Source organism: Eptesicus fuscus, chromosome 6 (genome assembly GCF_027574615.1).
Source record: "Eptesicus fuscus isolate TK198812 chromosome 6, DD_ASM_mEF_20220401, whole genome shotgun sequence".
Classification (NCBI taxonomy): Eukaryota; Metazoa; Chordata; class Mammalia; order Chiroptera; family Vespertilionidae; genus Eptesicus; species Eptesicus fuscus.
Genome location: NC_072478.1, coordinates 71,171,956 through 71,192,993, shown reverse-complemented (window position 1 = coordinate 71,192,993; position 21,038 = coordinate 71,171,956). Strand labels below are relative to the sequence as shown.

At 43.2% G+C, this 21,038-nt stretch overlaps 1 protein-coding gene across 3 annotated transcripts in view; it reads left to right on the top strand.

Moving 5' to 3' along the window:
• The first annotated feature begins 2,422 nt into the window (after positions 1-2,422).
• SMURF1 (SMAD specific E3 ubiquitin protein ligase 1) overlaps positions 2,423-21,038 on the top strand; it is an 83,312-nt gene continuing 64,696 nt past the window's right edge. For all 3 annotated transcript variants that reach the window (XM_028149172.2, XM_028149169.2, XM_028149157.2), the window contains exon 1: positions 2,423-2,802. In XM_028149172.2, the coding sequence (XP_028004973.2) occupies positions 2,748-2,802 (55 nt within the window). In that variant the 5' untranslated portion in view covers positions 2,423-2,747. The remainder of the gene's footprint in view (positions 2,803-21,038) is intronic.

The window sequence follows — 21,038 nt, the reverse complement described above, 5'->3', positions numbered from 1 at the left end:
AGCATACCCACTGTCTTCAAAGGCGGCGACTGATGTGCTGGCTCCCAAACGAACATATGGAACATTCCCAATGTAATTTGCTTGATCATTTCCTTTAGATTAGGAATTCTTAATCTAGGAGCTATGAGACCGTGCGTGTGGGAGGGAATCAATCCATGTGCCTCTCTCACACAATGTTTCTCCATCTCTCCCTCCCACTCTCTCTAAAACTCAAAAGAAAAATATCCTCCGGTGAGGATTAAAAAGAAAAAAGATCGTATTTTTGATAAATCTGATACATGATGAAAGGATGTGAAGATACACCTTAAGTTCGATGTAAGGGCTGGCCCACAACCTTAGCACAAAATTCTAATTTTCAATAGAGTTAAGGTGTAGGGACGGAGGTGTATAAGCTCTTCCCTCTTGTTCACAGTGCCCTTCCCCGCCTCTTTGCCCAACAAACTTGAACTCTGCCTTTATGTCCTAGACCAGGTCTTCTTTGAATCGTCTCAGATCTGCCCGTATCTCTGCTCCCAGGCAGAATCGTCCTGCAGTCTATGTTCTAGCCCTCTGTACACATCTCCATCACTGTATCATTGTCAGCTGTTCGTGTCTGTTTCACCCAGCAAACTGAGCTTCCGAAATGCTGTCGCTATGACTTATTTGTGTTCCTTGCCTCTCGTTGCATAGTAGGTGGCCCGTGTTTGCTGGTGAATAAAACATTGGCTTTCATTTAGGGAGGTCCTACTTGTGACGGTTGTGTTGAAAGACACTGTTAGATGTACCTGTTAAATGACAACAGCAATTACTTGTTAATGAGTAAACTGAAATGCCTTTCGGTAACTTCCAGAAGTGACCTCCTGACTCGGGTGTTGAAGAAATAATCAAGCAAAGGAAAGTACAGAAGTCTAGGCAGGTAAGAAGACAGGTTAATAGACTAAAAGTTTTTAGGTCAGGAAGACAGCTGGTTATCAGAACAGGGGCCAGAGAGATGTTTAGTCCGGTTTAGAGAGAAGATACTTGAATATGGGGAGAAAGAGGAGAGGGAAATACTACCTGGACTGAGAGAAGAATGGGAATTTCTTGAGGGTATCAGAAATTCGAATGGATGTTTTTCAGACTGAGACTCACTCTTAGGGAAACAGAGCTGGATTCTGGATCTACTGCTCTGCTGCTTAAACATAGCTTGTATTCTTTGGTATTTCACTAGACTCATTGAAAGTCTGAGCTGCAAAGGGCCAGAGAAATGCCGTAGGCCGTCCTTTAGTTAATAGATTGAAGTTCAAAGAAGCCTTGAATCCAGCCCAGGAGAGACTGTTTTTACAGGACTCAGGCTCAGGTAGGCAGGCATGCCAGGGTGCTGGACTGCCACCCAGAAAAGGCCCACAGCTGCAGTGGGTGGCAGCAATGGCTCAGAACCTGGCTTCCTTAGGACACACACCAAATAAAGGCATTGGAAGAATTAGGCAGTTGGTCAAAGACAAGTTTGATACTCAAACTCAGCTTTTCCTCTTTATTAGCATATTATTTCCTTTCTATAAAGGTTAACAGAGTGAAGTTGGTTTGCTGGATAAAGTATCAGAGCTTTTAGCTTTATCCTGCAACTCTGGGAGGAAGGGACACATAAGCAGAAGACGGGGAAACGCTGGCTGTAAAACTGCTTTTTTGTTTAAACTGTATGCGGACAGGATATCAAGAAACATCTACCCCCTCCACTTCATTCTCTCGAATGTTGTTCACCTGGTTCCTGTGATTCTAGCAACTTTGTTACGGGTCCATGGAGAGCACTAGTTGCAGAGAACACACCTAGAGAGGACTGTGTCTCTTGCGGAAGTCATCCCTTGAAATTGCGTTATCTAAAGGCTCTCCACTAAAATAAAACACAAAATTTAAAAAGGTGTTGTCTATTCGTGCAAGGTGCTTAGTGCAGTAACAGGCCACGGGTTCATGTAACCCCCTCTTCAATAACTATCAGGAGCCCAGAGCCCTGAGTCAGGGACCTGGAAAATCAACGCGGCTCTCCGAACCTCAACGTCCGCACCTGTAGGCAGGTCCCCGCGGAGAAGGTGGCGCAGATCCAGGGCGGCCGCGCGCGGGGCCGCCGTCCCGCCCGCCTCGGGGCACCTCTGGTGCTCGTGGCCAGCGGCCGTGCACTGGCCTCCGGGCGCGGGGTTGCGGGGTGCGCTCCGCTCCCGGAGCCTGACCGCCTCCTCCAGGACCCCAGGGAGGCCGCCCGCACCCGGAGGAAGCAGGAAGCCGGGCCCCGGGAGAGGGACCCCGCGCGCCCGAGGCGGGACGGGCAACGCAACCGCGCGGCGCGCCCCGCCCCGCCCCGACGTGCCCCACGGGGGCGCGCACGCTCGCAGGCGCGGGGGCGCACAGCGGGGCGCGCGCGGGCCGGGCCGGCACGGCAGCGAGAGCGCGCGCGGCTCGGGGAGGCGGCGGCGGCGGCGGCGGCGGTGGCGGCGGCGGAAGCGGCGAGGGCGGCAGGCGTCCGGCTCAGAGGTGGTGGAGGCGGCGGCGGCTCCGGACTGGGCTGGGCTGGGAGCGAGCCACGGTCAGAGGCGCCGGGTCCAGCGCGGATCTCCCGGCTCGAGCATCCGCCCGCCGCCCGGACGCCTGGGCCGCGGAGTTGGTGTCCCGGCTCGGACCCCGGCGCCCAGCCCGGAGCCGTAACCTTGAGGCGGCGGCGGCGGCGGGGCCGGGCCGGGCCGGGCCGGGGGGCGGCGGCGGCGCTGGATCCCCGGCTACCCGATCGTTGGCGGGAGATGTCGAACCCCGGGACGCGCAGGAACGGCTCCAGCATCAAGATCCGTCTGACAGGTACGGCGGGCGGGAGGCCCACGCCGCCCCCACAGCGCCCTCCGCACCCGCACGGCCCCTCGGCCGCCCCGGCATTTCCCGCAGAGCGCCCCGCGGGAGTGGCCCTCCCCCACGTCGGCCGTTGTCCCAGGACCTCGTCACCCCCCTCGGCGAGTGCCCCTCGCCGCTCCCTCCGGCCCCGCCCCCTCGCTTCTCGCCGGCCCCGCCCCTTCGCGGCTCACCCGCCTCCCGGCTGCCTGCTCGCTGCCCTCCTTCCCCCACCTGCCCCCTCGGGTCTCCCCTCCCGGCCCCGCCCCCTCGCTTCACCCCCTCCCTCCTCCTCGGCCCCCTCCTCCCCGCCGCCCCGGGGTCCCCCCGCTTCTCCGCTCCTGAGCCCGCCTCCCGCTTCTCGTTCCCCTTCCTCCCCTCTCTTCCCGGTCCCCTCACCTGCCCCTCGCCTTTCCCTGCGGGCCCCGCCCCTCTCTCCGCACCGCCTTCCCACCTCCTGGCTCCCCTGCCTCTCCCCTACCTGCCGGGACGCGTCTCCCGCCCGCCGCCCCCTCGGTGCCCCCTCGCCCCTTTCCTCCTGGCCCCGCCCCCTCCTTCTCCCCTAGGTTCGCCCCCTCACTTTCCCCCCTGAACCCCGCCCCTCGTTTTCCACTTGGCCCCGCCCTCGCTTATCTCCCAGCCCGGCCCCTTGCTTCTGTCTGGCGGCCTCCACCCTTTCCTTCAGCCTCGAATTCCTCCGTCCCATCCTGCAGCTTCTCCCGGGCCCGTTCTCCCCGCTTCCCCTCCGGCCCAGACCGCTTCAGTCTCGTCCACTTCCTTTCTCTCCCAGGCCAGGCCCTGTCTAGCCTGGACTGTGCTTCTCGCATCCTTTCCTCTTCTGCATTGCACTTGACCATCGCGGCCCCCCCTCTCCCCATCCCTGAGGCCCCGTGAGGTGTGGATCCCCCCTCTGCCTCACCACCACCACCACCACCACCACCACCACCACCACCGCCACCACCGCACACACAACTGGCTTTGGCAGCTGCACTACCGCAGGCTCCTTGCTTCACTCTCATTTCAATCTTCAATGAAATGCCCGTGCCTCCTCGGTGGCTCTGTAGTGCCACCTGCAAGGGTGAGCGCGAAGCTCTGCTGTGGGCCCGCGACGTGGTGGCTGGGTGTGTTGTAAATGCCCACGGTGCGTGCCGGCGGTGCCCCTCGCTAGCCTAGCGGGCTCCAGAGGTCCTGGACCAGAGGTCCTGGACCGGTCCGCATCCTCATCTGCCCCTCCTCACCCTCCTCATCACCGTGGGCAGGCTGCTCCTTGTCCCAGTTTATAGCGGAGGCCGGATTGCGGGGTTGCAAATACCGTTCTGTTGGGGGACTTTCCAAACTCGAATATTTCCAGCTCTGAAGAGGAAGTAAAAAGTTTGGGCTGATCCCTGTAAGGGGGTTTCCCCCTGGATTTTTCTGTTCAGCGACCAGTCTGTTGAGGACTCCAAAGTCAGAGTCCCTTTCCAAGAGACAAGTGAGCATTTCTGGGACACTTCATGGCAGATGCGTAGCCCTAAGTCATTGGTAAATCTGTGAAAACCGCAATGGGTGATGGTTTTCCTTTGAAAATCCAGTTGTTGCATGATCCATTTTTTGTTTCAAGAAGAAGGTCATAATTCTTTGTAGGTATAAAAATGCCTGATCAGATTATGATTAGATAATATGACCAGATCAGATGATGATTTGGACCCAAACCCAGACCCTGGTTTTGTGAAGTAACCAGCATAGCCCAGGGATCTTTGCTTCTAGAGAAACAATCCTTTATTTCAGGGCTGGTAGGAAACACTTCTTACTCTGTATACATTGTTATTTTTATGGTTACATAAAAGCCACGTATTTGAGTTTGTAATGCTTGTAAAACTTTAATTACTGACAACTTTAATTTGGTTTTCATTTACAAATTAAATCTATAATTGACATCAGATTGGTTTGTTTTCTTGTTAAAAGCCAAAGTAACTGATTTTGGGTAGAAATGTGATTAACGTTTTAGAAGTAATAGGTTTTAATTACAATGTTTGTGTCAGGTGTATAATAATGTATTAATCCTAATAGGCAGGTCTGGGTGTGGGGTTTTTCCTTATGAAAGGGAGGGCTTGGTTTGTCCTCCCAAGTTATTTTTTGATTCAGGAATGTAGATGTCATGGATGTAGAAATGCTTCAAAAATTATTCAAAGAGTTTTTATACATTTGATAGTGAAGGATCAGATGATGAGTGTTTTTTCCAAAACACCTTTTCCCAGTTGATGTTATTAATGACACGACAGAGTGTGGTTATTGCTGCAACAGGATTGAGAGTTTAGGGATGATTGTGGACACACAGGATGCCAGTTGTCTGCTGATGTGAATGTACGCAGAATCGTTGGAACTAGATATTTTGTTGAAGATAGACTGGGTTTTGGCCTCATCTTTAAGTTTGTCGGGAAGTTTGAAATATCTTCACTTTTAGCAAGTAGGCTAGCCATCTTTCAAGAGCATATACTTTTGTTACAGGTTTCAGCGTTTATTTCCACGTGTGATACTTGAAAAAATGACTTTTAGAATGAGAGCTATTCTAACTAGAGAATACCACACAGGGTAATTCAGCACAAAATATGAAGACATGGGTGTTATAAGAGAGCATTTACAACTTTGGGGTCTATAATTATATTTGGTGGTGAGTAGAACATTGGATTTAGAATTAAAAGACTTGATTTTGGTCAGATCTGCCATAAACTGCATGATATGGAACAAATTATGTAGCCTTTCTGGGTCTCAGTTTCCTCATATATAAAATGAGAGCTTAACTCCACTTATAACATTATTTGATTCTCCTTCTTACAGGATCTGTCAATTTTGGCTTATTCCAAATTACCGTTGGTTGATTATGTTTTCTGTTAGGTCTCAATCCTGATATTCAGAAATTTGTGTTAAAACACATGACTTGTGTTTGATTTATGCCAAGCATTTCTTTTTTGTATTGATTACAATTATGATTTCTTCTTTTTTTTTTTTAAATTTCTGTGGAATCCGTTTTGTTTTTAAAAACTATTAGGTAGTCTGTTGAACTGCTTTGGAAATCTGGCCTAAACAGTAGAAGAATGTTTGAGTCTTTATATTTAAAAGAATATAATTTAAAACAATGTCTTTGTGGTATTTTAGCAGGGTAATAGTTTTTAAAGGTATCAGTAGGTTTGGGCACAATATTTTCAAAATAGAGAGATCTTTGTTAAAGAGCATTATCTTGCAGACATTTTAGAGTTCACTGGCCAAACACTTGGGAAACCTATTTATTTTAAATTCAAGCAGGATTTTCAAAAACTTTGTTCTTATGTGGTACACAAATGAATCCCAGATACGGTTTTTAGGCCACTTGGGTAAAAGAATGGAATTTTGAGCTCTAAGGGTTCCACAATGCTCTTCAAACAAATTAAATTGTATTCTAGTGTTAACCAGTTAGTTGAAATACCAAATGCCTAAACTTCTCTGTGCTTTTATGCCTTGAAATACTCTCAGACCTCTTTGTGTTTTTCTATCTCTTGAATTGTGACTGTGTATTGTGAAGAGAGAAAATTCTAATTCCACTTAGAGGTGGGGAGAGAAACCTCCCTTGATAGCATATGGGAATGGAGGCTATTTTTTAAGTTGTAGCTCATGTGATGTAAGGCTGGCTTGTGTTTGGCATCCAGGTGATGCAACTTGGAGGGAAAGAGTACTAGTAATAGCTGTTAGTAACGTTAATTGATCAGTAACAGGTGACCTAATTGATTTGAAATAGTTACGTTTCTCATAAGAAAGATAAAGCTGTTAAGAGTGTTGCCTTTGTCCCTTTGTACCAGCAAAGAACCTCCCTTATACAAGGCAGACAAAACTTTTAATAGCTGCCGCTCAGATAAGATGGAATTGCGAGCCATCAGTTTTTAGCCTTGCACTGCACCTGAGTTTACATATTTTCCTCAAGGTTGGCCTCAAGTTTATGAGGTACAGTCAAGGCACTTCTTTGAGCTGAATTGTTTAAGGATGTGGAATGGGTTAAATCAAATCTTATTGCAAAACTTTAACTGCAATTATACTTTAAAAGGAGTCACATTCTGCCATATACAGGACTATTATTGATTTTGTTATTTGATCACATTTGTGTTGTCTTAAGAAAAACCTTTTTTAAATCCATTTTTACTTTTTCATTTTCTTGATCCAACTAACAGACTTGAGAAATGAAATATCGCATGTACTTTATTTCTGTCTGTATTTTTGCAGTAGTTGTGATGTGTCCCAGTAGAATTTTTTCCTGCAAGTCCATTTATTTGTCAGATTTCAAAACTTCTCTTTTGCAGTTTTGCCAGTGGTGTCTGAACTTCGAGTTTTCCTTCTCTTCTGCAGGTTTTCATTTTCTCTGTTTGGTTACGTTTTCAGGTTCTAGTGTGGAACATTGGATGAACCGGGGAGGTTCTGGGGGCTGAGTCACTGGTGAAGAAGTATTTCCTCATGAATACAAAAAAGAAAGACTGACCCATAATATTTCAACATCAGCTTAATGATCCAGTTAACTAGACTGGTTGTTGTGTAACACATTTGCGGGCACTGGTTAAAAGTTAAAATAGCTGAATTATCTATTTTAGTGTGTGCTAGACTGAAAAGGAAGTTCAAAAAACCTGACATGATGAAATAATTTTGGTATTTTCTAGTTGAGAAACCCTAACTTTTAGGATTCTTATTTGAGTCAAACTTTTGTAATTTCAAAACTATTTTAGAGGTTAAGTATTTTTTTAACAAATAGAGAATTAAAATTGTGTGGGGTTTGGGTCACTGAGCAAGTTAAATTACTGGTTGGCTTGTTGTAGGTGAGTTTCATTGAGAGAAAGCCCCTACCTTAGATTGGCTTATTGTCCACAGCACTCTCACTCCAGCTGACTGGTCCCTAAGGCCATCTAGTCAAAGAAGAGCTGCAGAGCTATGTTGGGAAAACAAAAGCTCCTAGCCGTCTAGATCAGGCAAATCTTTTTAAAATGTTAGAATTACTGTTGTGTCTACAGATGCAGTTTACTCCATTTAGATATTTAACTAAGTGGAATGACGTTTCCATATTTCTGAATGAAAGGGGGAAGATCCTTTTATTGTTTTAAAACAAGGCTTAAATAATGTACAATCAGTGCGGCTGGTGATGCACCCCACTCTGTAATTCCAGCTGTGTTCACCTCCATTGCAGCTGAAAGGAATTCTAATTGGCTGAGGAATGTCGGCAACATCGTGTATCACTGAGCATGAACCTATTATGCAGGCTACTGGGTGATGCATTTCAGATGTTTGAAGCTCCTGAGTCCAACTTGGAGGTTGCTTTCAGGAGCCTGGAAGAGGACGTTGTGACGCTGCGGGTTGTAGATGGCAGCCTGCTTTCTTCTTCGTATGTTGATTGCTACATTCTCTAAAAGCTACAGTGCTTTCTTGTGGCTGAAACACTGGATTAGAAATCAGAAGGTCTGAATTCTATTCACAAAAGTGCCACAATGAAGAGAGGAGGGTGGGTAGAATTATAATCTTTTCATGACTCAGTTTTTCTATTCAAAATGCAATATATCTGCCTTTTTATATTGCACAAGTACTTGATATTAATTAAATAGCTTGATGAGTAGTTATGAATTATTTATAGAGTAGCACAATGGAAATACAATCCTAGATTCCTGTTACTTCTTATTCCTAAATTATCATGTAAATGCTAAAGTTAAGAATGTACATTGACACTGAAGAACAACTGTAGAACCTATTGATAAGCATGGAAAAATAATGCTCAAGGACAAATTGTTCAATTCTCTATGCATTCAGAAAGTTCATTAGAGAAATCATGTTGCAAGCCAAAGCCAGCATCATCTTCACTTATGAAATCTTGGAAGCATTTCTATTAAAATCAGGAACAGTACAGGGATGTACACTGTCACAGTTGTTACTAACTAGAGCAGTGGTTCTCAACCTTTCTAATGCCGCGACCCTTTAATACAGTTCCTCATGTTGTGGTGATCCCCCAACCATAAAATTATTTTCGTTGCTACTTCATAGCTGTAATTTTGCTACTGTTAATGAATCGTAATGTAAATATCTGTGTTTCCTGATGGTCTTAGGCTCTACAGCAGCGGTTCTCAACCTGTGGGTCGTGACCACAGGTTGAGAACCACTAGCAGGGTCGCCTAAGACCATCGGAATCAGTGAGAAAAAGGCCAGTAACCTATTTGGCAAAGAATATGGACAATTCACAGAAAAGAATGAAAATGAATTTTAAATATGTAAGAAGACACAGCCCTATTCATACTAAACAAAATACCAATTAAAACTAAAGGCGAAACAGTTTTTCATCTAGCAGATTGGGAGAGACCAAAGAGTTTAAAAATATGTCATGATGACAAAGGTGTAGAAAGCAGAAACTCTTTCACACTGTTGGTTGAGATGTAACTTGATACAATAGAATAAGGAGGGCAGTTTGATACTGTTCTATATAATAAAAGCCTAATATGCAAATTGTCCCCTCAACCTGGAGTTTGACCAGGGGGTGGGGCCTGCTGGCCAATCGCTTGCAGTCCCTCCCCCCCATCTGGCCCACCCCCGATCGGCCCACCACCCTGCAACCAGTCACTGTGATGTGTACTGACCACCAGGGGGCAGATGCTCAATGCAGGAGTTGCCCTCTGGTGGTCAGTGCACTCCCACGGCCAACCTCCTGCGGTCCCTCCCTCCCCCAGGCCAGCCAGCCTCCCCCATGGCCCCGATTGGGGGGCCAGCCCGACAACCTCCCGTGGTCCCTTCCCCCTGCTGGCACCCCCCCCCCCCAAAAGGCCCCAATCAGGGGGCCGGCAGGCCAACCTCCCAGGGTCCCTCCTCCTGGCCGGCCAGTTACCACCCCCCCCCCCATAGGCCTCAATTGCCTGCCAAGCCGAGGAACCCCACCCATGCACGAATTAGTGCACCGGGCCTCTAGTATTAAAGTAAGCCTAAATGATTTTTTCCAGGTTCAGAAATCTGGTCCTCCTTAGATCTACTTTCTATAGTGAGTCCTTTGAAAGACTGGGGTCTTGATTCTGAATAATAGTGCTGGTTTATATCATTTATTTGGAATGTCATTTGGGGTTGGTTATCTCTTGCTTTTTCTATATCAGGCAGGTAATTTATTGCCTTTTTCCCTATTAGATCAGTGGGATAAAAATCCTAACTATTACTGGATTGTATTTTTACATATTTTTCTACAAATTATAGATTTGAGAATTACTTGCTGCCTGTTTATACATGTCAGTATTATTAATGTCTCATACCTTATAGTTTCCAAATTGTTCTCTGTATTTCCTCACTTGAGCCAAAATATCAAGCCAAGTTGAAAAAGGTTTTGGGTTCTTTTTGCATGTGTTTTTATTTCTAGGTTTAAAAACAAAATATGTTAGCATGCCGTTTTTTTATTTAAAAACATATTCTACAGAAAAGAATACTTTCTCCTGTCTTAAATGGATAACCACTTCATGTGCAGATACAATACTCAGAAGCACATTTAACCCAACTGTAATACATTTACATGCCTTCCCAAAAAGTCAACAGTCATGTGCAGGAGAAGGCTCACATTTACTCAGGGGACAGCAATCGAACTCTTCTGAGGCTTTAGTGAGGGTAACTCACACTCATAAAATTAGACAAGCTTTCTGGGATAAGGTAGCCTTTTTTTCTCAATAATTATGGAAGGTTAGAAATATGACATTACTCCTCCCCCCCCTCCCCCCCCGCAACATGCCTAGTAGGCACCTTAAACTTAACATGTCCAAGACGGTCTTCTTGATTTCCCCTCCCCAGAAACCGTCCTCTCCCCAGTCTTCCCCACTTCGTTAGATCTACCCAGTTGCTCAAACCAAAAATCAAGACTCATTGTCAGTCATATCTAATTTAACCTCAAGTCCTGTCATTTCTCCACCACAGCATATCTGGACTATGTCTTCTCTTCTTGTCCATTGCCCCCATTCTAGTTCAAGCTATAGTCATCTCTTGCTTCGACAGATGCTTGCCCTTTTTTATTTAAATGTTACTTGTAACCCAAACCACTTTGCTATAATATTATTTATTTCTCTATTACAAAAATGTTAAAAGGTTAATTATAAAGGTCTTCATTTTGCTGATTCTAAAGTGGAGATGCAAAACGACTTGCTAACATTGCCCTTTCTCCTGGCTGCTGCAGCCCCTCCCTTTGCCTCTGTGTTCACGGCCTCTGGCTTCAGCTCGGGGAGCAGTGGTCAGGATGGCCAGGTGTCTGTCAGGGTAGCACGGAGCTTCCCATGGTCTGACAATTTAGAGTTGGCCAGTGACAAGTTTAATTGTGTACAATGGGGGAGAGAGATCGAGAAACCAAATTGAAGACTTACTATTTGAAAGAGTTGAGAGTACATGTTATATTCTCTTGTATGGGAACAGCACATTGGTTGCTTCTGGATAACTTTTCATTTTATCACCCTCCTTAACCATTCCCCAAGATGCTCTGACCCTAATTGCCCCATCTTAGTAAATGACATCATCAACCAGTCAGTTGCTTGGACAAAAAACATTGGGGTCTTCCTTGGTTCTCTTTTCTCTCATTCTCTAGAAGTTGTCAACTCTTACCGTATATACCATATCCTGAATCCTTTTCCTTCTCTCCATCTCCACTGTTACCACCCTAGTCCTAGGCAATGTCACCTCTCACTGGGATGCCTGCGATAGTTATCTCCTAAATATTTTCCTGCTTCTGTGTGTTGAAATATCGATACATACAGAAAAAAGGCAGTGACCAGTTTGTTGATATTTCATGAACTGAACGTACCTGTGTAACTATATCATAGATCAGTGACTTTCAACTGGGAGCAGTTTTGCCTCCCAGGGGACATTTGGCAATGTCTGGAGACATTTTTTATCATTACAACTGTGTGGGTGGTACTGGCATCGAGTGGGTAGAAGCCAGGGAAGCCACTGAATATCCTGTAATGCACACTCAGACCCCCACAACAAAGGATTGTCCAGTCCAGAATGTCAGCAGTGCTGCAGAAACTCTGATCTAGATCAAGAAATAGAATGTTATTAGTACCTGAAATACCCCACAAGCTCCCTTCCCGGTTTCTACTCCCTGCTCCCCAAAGGTAATCACTGCCCTGACATGCTTTTGAGTTTCATACTAATGGAATCATACAGCATGCATTCCTTTGTGACTGGCTTCTTTTGCTCAACATTCTATTTGTGAGATTTACCTATATTGTTGTGTTTGGTTGTTTATCATTCATCCTTTTTGCAGAATAGTATGCTATTATGGGAATGTACCCTAATTTATCCCTTTACTGGATGATGGGCAGTCGGGTAGTTTTGAGTTTTTGGCTGTTCTGAATGGTGCACTATGAACATTCACATGTGTGTCTTGGTGAGATATGTATGCATTTCCACTGGGTATATACTTAGGAATGGAAATGCTGGGTCACAAAGTAGGCAGATGTTCAACTTTGACAAAACTGTCCAACACTTTACCAAAGTGTTTGTACCAGTGTACATTGCATCAGCAGTGAGCGAGAGTTCCAGTGGCTCCGTATCTTTGCCAAACTTGGTATTTTCTTTTTCATTTTAACCTTTTTGGTGGGTGTGGCATGGTATCATCTTGTGGTTTTGCTTCTGCTTTCACTTTTCTCCAATCCATACCTTAAATGGCAGCCGTAGACATTTTTTATTAACTTTATTTTTTAGGTCGGGGGTAGCTTTGGTGTAAGCATTATAATACCTACAGTTTTTTCCTCTCCCAGGACACAACTTTCAGCTCCCTTCTAGGCAATACTGCCCTGTTGAGTATGAATGGTCTGCCCTGGTGTGTGTCAGAGTCACCCAGGAGGCTTGTTGAAACTCAGATTGCTGGCACCCCCCAGGCACTAGCATATACCTTTATATAAAAAAATCTAGGTCTGTATTTGGGTGTAATATTAAAAAGGGTTAAAAAGAATTTTAGTCAAAACTTTAATAACTAGCTTCTAATTTATTATGTAATATTTTGTCTACATACCAAGTTTTCTTCCTGAGATCTCCTGTGTAGATTCAGATTTCTTTTCAAATAACTACTAGTACAGTTATTAAAATAATATGAACAGAGTTATACTATATTATAAACCTAAATTCCATATATTTGGTCCAAAAAGAAATAGATGCATACTTTTCACACACCATGTGAGTTTTATCTATTTAATTTTTTATTATTTTAAAAACAATTGTTATTAATTATGCTTTTGTGTGCTTTTTTAATTGAGGTATCTTTGACATATAACATTATATTAATTTCAGGTATACAGCATAATGATTTGTATGCATTGTGATATGATCACCACAATGTCTGGTTAACATCTGTCACATTACATAGTTTAAAAAAACTTTTTTTCCTTGTGATGAGAACTTTTTTTAATCCTCACCTGAGGACATACTTAGAGGAAGGGAAAGAGAGAGAGAAACACGATAGGTTGGCTTCCTATGTGCACAACTGGGGATCGAACCTGCAACCCAGGTATGTGCCTTGACCAGGAATCTAATCTTTTGGTGCACAGGACGATCGATGCTCAAGCAACTGAGGCACTCCGGATAGGCTTGTGATGAGAACTTTTAAGATGTACTTCAGCAACTTTCAAATACTCAATATATTTTTAACTTTTAATTTTGAAGTAATTACAGATTCACATGAAGTCGCAAAGAAATGTACAGGGAGGTCCTTGTGCCCTTCACTTACCCTCCCCCATTGTTAACATTGTGCATAACTTTGGTATAATATCAAAACCAGGGACTTGACAGTCGACATTGGTACAGTTGACAGGGTTTATTCAGATTTCACGAGTTACATGTGCATGGCAAGAAGCTGGTCTCCCTTCATTTCACAGTGCTGTGACCTCAGAGCCCTTCTTGGCTCTCCCTGTGTGTTCAGAAGGTCGCTACTAGCAGCTCCCATGGCTCTCTGCTTCTAGCTCTGACCAGCAGAAAGGCTGTAAGTCCATTTCTTGAACAGCTCGCTCCTGGAGTTGAAGCCTTTCGTATGGTTGACCTAATTTGGGTCATGTGTGCATCTCTGAACCAAACACTGTGGCTAGGATGATGGGATGTGCTGGTTGGGCAATTAAGGTCCATCATGGAATCTAGTAATGGTGTTAGTACTACCCAACAAAGGACTGGGGCCTTTGAGGGAATAGGAAAAATGGATATTAGGAAGGCAGCTAACAAATAAGTAGATAAAACCGTTTTTGTTGTTGTTGTTTTTAAAGTATAATGATAGTTCTGTATATGCTGAGTGTAAGAATGGTAAAGCTACTGTTTAATTAACTTCTGAAAAAGAAGTACCTTCTTTGTAGTAGTGTGAAACAAAAGATGCATTTTTGTAAAAGTGCCAAACATTTTTGCCAAGAGTTAGGAATGGTGGCTTTATATGTAAACTAACCCCAACAAATTTCATTGTCAATTTGTATTATAGAATGTTTCTGGATTGTTGTATAGTGTTTTTTTATTTGGGATTATTTCAATACTAAGATTTAAACAGAAATTCATATTGTAGGAATGCATTCTTACATCATTTCTCTAAAGATAATAAGGTATTTTAAGAAAGAAACGTTCATGTTAATTGTTTGTAAATTGAATTCAGGTTGTGTAGAACGAGAAAAAAATGATTTTATGCAAGTGTATAATTTTTTAGTAGATAGATGATCACCAACTCTTCCCTACGCTAAAGGCTTTGAATTTATGTATCTGTTCTTGATATTTGGAGCTCTGTATTTTCGCTCCTATATTCATTTTATAAAATGTGCTTTTAGGATGCTTGGCTGAGCTTTGAACCCATGCTTCAAGAAATTTTTGGCTCAGACCCCAAAGCTCTTCCCTCCATAAAGTCAGTGAGCAGAGTGGTAAAAGTTGGGATGGAGCCATTCTGTGCATTTAGACAAGTGACCTCACCTCTTAGTCTCCTTAGCTATGAAAATGGGTAAAATGAGTGTTGTGGATATTAAATGAAATAATCCACATGCAGTATCTGGTACATAGTCAGTGTTCAATACATGTTAGCTATTATTAACATGATCATATTTCAGGTCATCTAAGCTGACTCTGACTGAAAGTCATACCGTTGTTTTATGTACCACTAAACATGAAACACCAATAATTACAGTACAACATATGATTCATTTGAAGGTTTCAGATATGTTAACATATCAAAAAATGTGTCCTAGAATCAGTGGTATTTGGTATTACGGCCGTCTCTGACTTGAAAGTCCTGGAAATTGTTTGCATACCCACAGAATAATGCCATCTGATTTCAGTTTATACACAACACAGTGTGAACTAAAGTTTCTTTTCATTTTTGTTGTCCTAAGCTCACGTTGGATTTGGTCTCATATGTTGCGATATTGGCAATGGAATAATTACTGACTCCCCGTATAGGTTTAATAATGGATTATATAAGACAGTGATAGGTTTGGCAACTTAGGTCATTTGCTTTACCTCAGTGATTTAGAAAAAAATTGAGATACGGTTTTGGAAATCACTAATATTGGTTGAGTAAACCTATCTGGAAGCTAAAGGCAGGCTAAATGATAGTGTCTGTGACCTTTCAGAAGAGCCCAAGTTGTTGTCAGGAAGCCTGATAAGGAAAATGCTTTTCATACACCCAAACACATTCAGTTTAGAAAGCATAATACTTATATTTGAAAGCAATGTGTGGTAGTTGATTTTCCACTAAAACATAAATGTGGACAGTATATTGTAGCTTTTGAGACATACTCACAGGCTATTTATGTACCAACTTGGTGTAGTAAAATGTTGGCTGTGTAATGTGCTTAGCATAAATTTAGAAATAAAACCTGTAAGGATATCCCATAACCTTGATAGAGCGCTATTTCTCTTGGAGCCTGGTATTTAGAATATTGTGAATGGGATATTATGAGCCTGGGTTTTCTTTTTTTAGTCCTGTTCTTTATATTAAAATTGAAATGAATTATGGAAGTCTTTCTAGAGACTTGACCTGTTACTTATTGCATAATTTATGGCTTACTTCATACGCTGACTGTCAGCAGGATTCCACTTGTTGAAGACAACCGCATGAATGGAACAGATATGCGGCTGGGTTATCTTGTCATGAGCTCCAGAGCTGTCCCCTGGCACTTAAATATTATTTGACGGTGTTGATTGTGATTTTGGAAAAGACTATCTCAGTGCATCCCATATTCTAATGCATTCTGAAACAGCAGTGTTGTTTTTCTTTTTGGAAACCCAGGAGGGTTTGTTTGCTGTATTTTGTATAGGGTTCAGCTTAGCAGAACAAAAATATATACTTTTAGGAAAGGAGTTTCACTTTAGAAAGTGGTTGCTAAATTGAATTAACAGTAAAATAACTTCCAAAAGGAGTCAGTTTATCAACTTTAGTACTTTTCTCATTACCTGCTTAGTAGTGACAGACAGAAGCCAGCCAAGATCACTCGGCAGCTTTACAAAAGGATTATATGATGGCACTGCTACTCCAGGTATTTAATTTCACGCAGGAGGAGTCAAGGATTTGGAGTTTCTTATATTAGAATAGGTTGGACTTTATTCAGAAAAACAAACAAACAAACAGTTTATTAATTTGAAGTGTGTGCATCACAGCCTAAAAATTATTTTAGTTTTAAAATAGATAATGCATGCATATGCTATGAAAGGATACCCATTAAAAATGTCTCCCTTTCTCCCTGTCCCTTGTCAACCAGCTCGCCTCCAGAGAGGAAACTATTATTGCCACAGTATTATTAGTTCCTCCTGTATTCTGCCAGAGGTTTTCTGTTCCCTTTTCTCCTCTCTTCACACCGTGATAGCATACTATGTGCACATAATCAGGGATTGCTTCCTTTTTGTGTCTCCAGAGCTGCCTTTGTGGCAGAAACGCCCCTGCTCAGTGACTATGTCTCATTTCCCAGCTGCTTCGCCGTTAGGTGGGACCATGATTGGTTCTGGCTAGGAACTGTGAGAAGAAGTGATTTGCCCCACTCTGGAGCTAGAGTAGTAAGAGCCTGCAGCTCTGCCACGGAGCACCCTGAACTGGGTATCAGAGGGTGGCACCTCTATCAGCCAGAGTCCCTGACTGAGTAAGTGGACCAGAGGGTCCCCTTAAGGCCCCGGCCTGTCCCACCAGGCCCAACCTGTGTTGGGTGTGTCACGATAGCAAGGAATAAACCTCTGAGAGGTTCATGTGTTTCTGCATCATATCAGCCTCTCCTGATTGATGTAACGTATTTCTCTTGATAGTTGTGAAATGCATGACACTTTAAAGGAGCCCAGTTCAAAAGGCCTGATAGTTTGTTAAAGAACAAAAAGGTATCTAATTAGAGAATAATCATTTTAATTAATTACCAGAGAAATACATTTTACCCCAGTTGTATTACTATACAAATGTAGCATATCTATCTCTAGTTTCTTCTTAAAATGTAACTATTGGAAAATATAAAGAAAAAATAAACATTTTGTTATTTTAATGGGGTGTGTTTCTTTATAGTTCATACTTTCTGCATTCGAATTTGTTAATAATTTTCTAAAATTATTTCTAAAGCAGGATAAGTGCCAAAGCCATATACACTGGCTTCATCCAGTATCGAACAGGAGACTGAAAGATGAAAGGAGTATTGCAAAAGTATAGCTGTCTCTCCTGGGACCTTAGCAGCACAGGGAAGTGAGACTTTCATTAACAAAAGCGCCAGATTGAAAAGGCAGCTCCTCGTGGGCCAGAGAAGTCTGCCGTGGAAGCCGAATCTGAAGTGGCTCCGGAAAGATCCAGGTGGAGAGAGGGATCACATGGTAATAATGTAAAGGCAGAATGGTGCAAGAGTGTGGCCTTTTTGAAAGTCAGACAATGAAGTAGGAGATGCCAGGCAGGTAGAGGGAATAGAGGACACAGGCTTCAGGGGAGGGCTGAGGGGTCTGTCTGGATAACAGCGGTGAGACGAGACGTTAGAGAGATTCGACCAAGAAGTGAGATGATAAATTCTCGTTTTTGAGGCCTGCCGTGCAGAAGGGGTTCTTTTGTACTGAGGGCAGCAGCACAGCAGCCAGTAATGGAGTAGCATAATGGCTAAGAGCCTGGACGCTGGGGGCCTGGGTTCCAATCCTGACCTTACCACTTTCTAGCCGTGACAAGTGCTGGGAAAGGTGTGCAGGTAAGTGCGCAGAGAAGTTAGTTGTGATGTCTACTGCTGATACTATTTGGAAAGGAACTTGGTAACAGTGAAAAACCTCTAATGAGGGAATAAATTAGGCCCCTTCACAAAGTAGTAAGTGTTACGTTACTGTGTTTATGCAAATGATGAATGGTCGTCTTTCTAGGGTGCTTGACAAGGAATCCTTTATAGGGGCCAAGTTTAGACTAAATGGTCTTCGAGTTTCTTTTAACAAACATTTATTGAATAACTACTAAGTGGTAGGTTGTCTGGCAACTAGCATACATCATAAAGTGGATAGAGACCAGAGGAACGAAATACTGTTTACCTTGTCTGTGCACTGTTACAAAGTTAACATCAGATTCCCTATTTGACCCTTGACAAACCCTTCCAACCAGAGGAGATGAATGTGTCTGTAAAGCAAGTTACGTATTGTTGTAAGTACCAAATGGTGTTGGACATCCAGAAAAAAGCGCAGCGGGCATTCCGGGGAAGTTGACTTAGCCCTTCCTTCATTGTACTAGCTTAATATCTTGCTGGTTGATTGCAACATGCTTACTTGAAACCATCTTAGAAGTTCTGATTGAAACCCAGCTGCCGCTCCTCCGGTCTTGATGGTATGTCGGTGTTTGTGTAGTGCGTGTTTTGACCCCGGGCCTGCTTCCATTGACGGGTAATATTTAAAATCTTGCCCGTCAATGGAAGTCCCGTCTCGTGGAAGGTCCCATGCTGTTCGTCTTCCCTTAGCCCTGCCCTGGATCACTTATGAAGACTGTGCAATCTTCTCACCCAAAGTTTGGAGTCTTTCCAAAAATATTTTAGAATGAGAATCTGCCAAGTGCTAGCTTTAAAGCTTCGGTGTTGGGACATAATTTGTTGGAGTGCCCCTTCTGTCCTTTGGCCTTTATAAATGGAAACGAGGTCAGGTATGCAAGCTCCACACTGTAGATAAACACTACGGTTAGAGTATGGGTTTTAGAGTACAACTGACCTGGGTTGCAATTCCAGCTTTGCTGCTCAGGAGCTGGGTGACTTTAGACAGTAAACATAAAGATATTTGTCAATGACTGAAGCTCTTCCTCCTTGCCAAGGCAGGCACTATACTAAGTACTTTTTATGAATTATATTTCCTCCTGTCAATCAACTTACGAGGTAAGGACTATTCTTTGTCCCCATTCCCGGGACAGTGGAATCAGCTGACCCAGTTCCACCACATACCGGTAGCCTTGGGCAAATCACACATTTCATCTTTAAGCCTCAGAAAATACCTATGTCATAAGATTGTTGCAAGGAATAAGTGAAGTCACCTGGCAGCCAGCTGTTGGCCAGCATCTGAGCGGGGCTAGCTTGTCTAAGGCTCCTAAAGTTTAACTGTTTTGTGAAGTTGCTTTGTTTCTTCTTTTATAAATTGGTGTAAACATTGTTTCTGAATCTAGTTCTTTTCTTTTTTTGTCTCCAAATTAAAGTCTGCATTAAACATCATTCAGTTAGACGTTCTCATGTTCAATCAGCCATCCCAGAAAGCACTCACATGGATTGTTACACGGATGAGGGGAAATGGCACTGGCATGTACCAAGGATGAAAGAAAATATGTGTTCTCTCCAAATTTCCACCACTTCTTACCAACCTAGTGTTTATTTTTATTGCTACTTCCTACTTGACCTATTGATTATTTTCAAAAAATGTTTTGAGTAATCTGTGCCTTATTATTATTTATTACATATATATTACTGAAATGTTACTCAGTAATTATGGTTCCACTAAAAAAATAAAATAAATGTTGGTGACTTCCAAGAGTTTGAAAATTCTCTGTTTAGTCTAACCCTGTGCTGTTTTTTTCTTTGGTTTGGTCTTCAGGCCTGGTCACTACCCTTTCTCTGAAATAACTTTACATTCTATTTAGTGTCATGAAGTTGGTGGTCACTTTGCGATAGAGCATTTTGTGGTGTTGTTTAATCAGCCTTTAAACTCATGAATCAAGTTTAGGAGAGAATTTGCTAGTATAGATCATTGTTGACTTGGAGACATTTTAAGCAGTACCCAAATACAGCCCTAGTGGTTATTCAAAATACACAGAGAAATGATGTGAAATTATAATTATGTAAAAAAAAAGTATGGTTGATATCAGTGTGATTGAGTCAGTCTTCTTAGTAGTGCAGGGCCAAGGACATTAACATTTCAGAAATATTAAAAACAGGCCATTCCACAGTAGTGGCTTTCATTGTCCTAATAGCATCAAGCAGCTAGGAAGGCGGCGCTGTGAAGGGAACATGCACAGCGGCACCGGCCAGGAGACTGCTCCCCTCCCTGCACCCCATTCCCACGGGAGCAAGGACCGTGGGGAGCTCATTTGAACAATAGTTTTCCTCTGAAGTTTGAGGAGCTTGGTCTTGGGTGTGGTGCTTCCCTCTACCATTTGTACAGTTTCCAGCCTGCTATGATTTTATCTCTCAGCAATGTTCTAGGAGGTTTTAGGGAAAATGTGAAACTGCCAAACCGCCTATCAAACTGAGCTTGAAAAAAAGACCTCTTGGGAAAGGACAAACTAAGTATTCTAAGTGGTCTACGATCCAAAGCATTTCCTGGGCTGAGTGTTTATCAAGGCTGGGCTTGACTTGCAAATGGAGCTGGAGAAGAATCTGGGACTGTTTCCCAGCTGATTGGGGGTGGGGAGAGGAGGAGGGAGCTGGTCTGGGAGAAAGGAGAAAATCTCACTCTCTTTTTATCTTTTACACAGTTTTCTGATGAAATCTGTCTATAGATATGGCTTGCAAAATAGAACCATTTTGGAGTATGAAGTGGGAGAGGCTGTTAGATATTTTTTTAAATTATATGTAGTATTTTAATTATGTTTTGGGAATGGAACATTGGGTCAGATTAACTTTTTAATGGATCAGTCTTATTCTTCAATAAATGCAGAGAAAAGATCATACTTCCCTATTAATTGTCATTAATCTCACATCACACCAGTGTTTTTTCTGTGCCTGTTATCATCTCAGAGTTCAAGGTCTAAATTGACATATTTTGGAAGAGTGAGGTGATGAGGAAGTAGAAGTGGT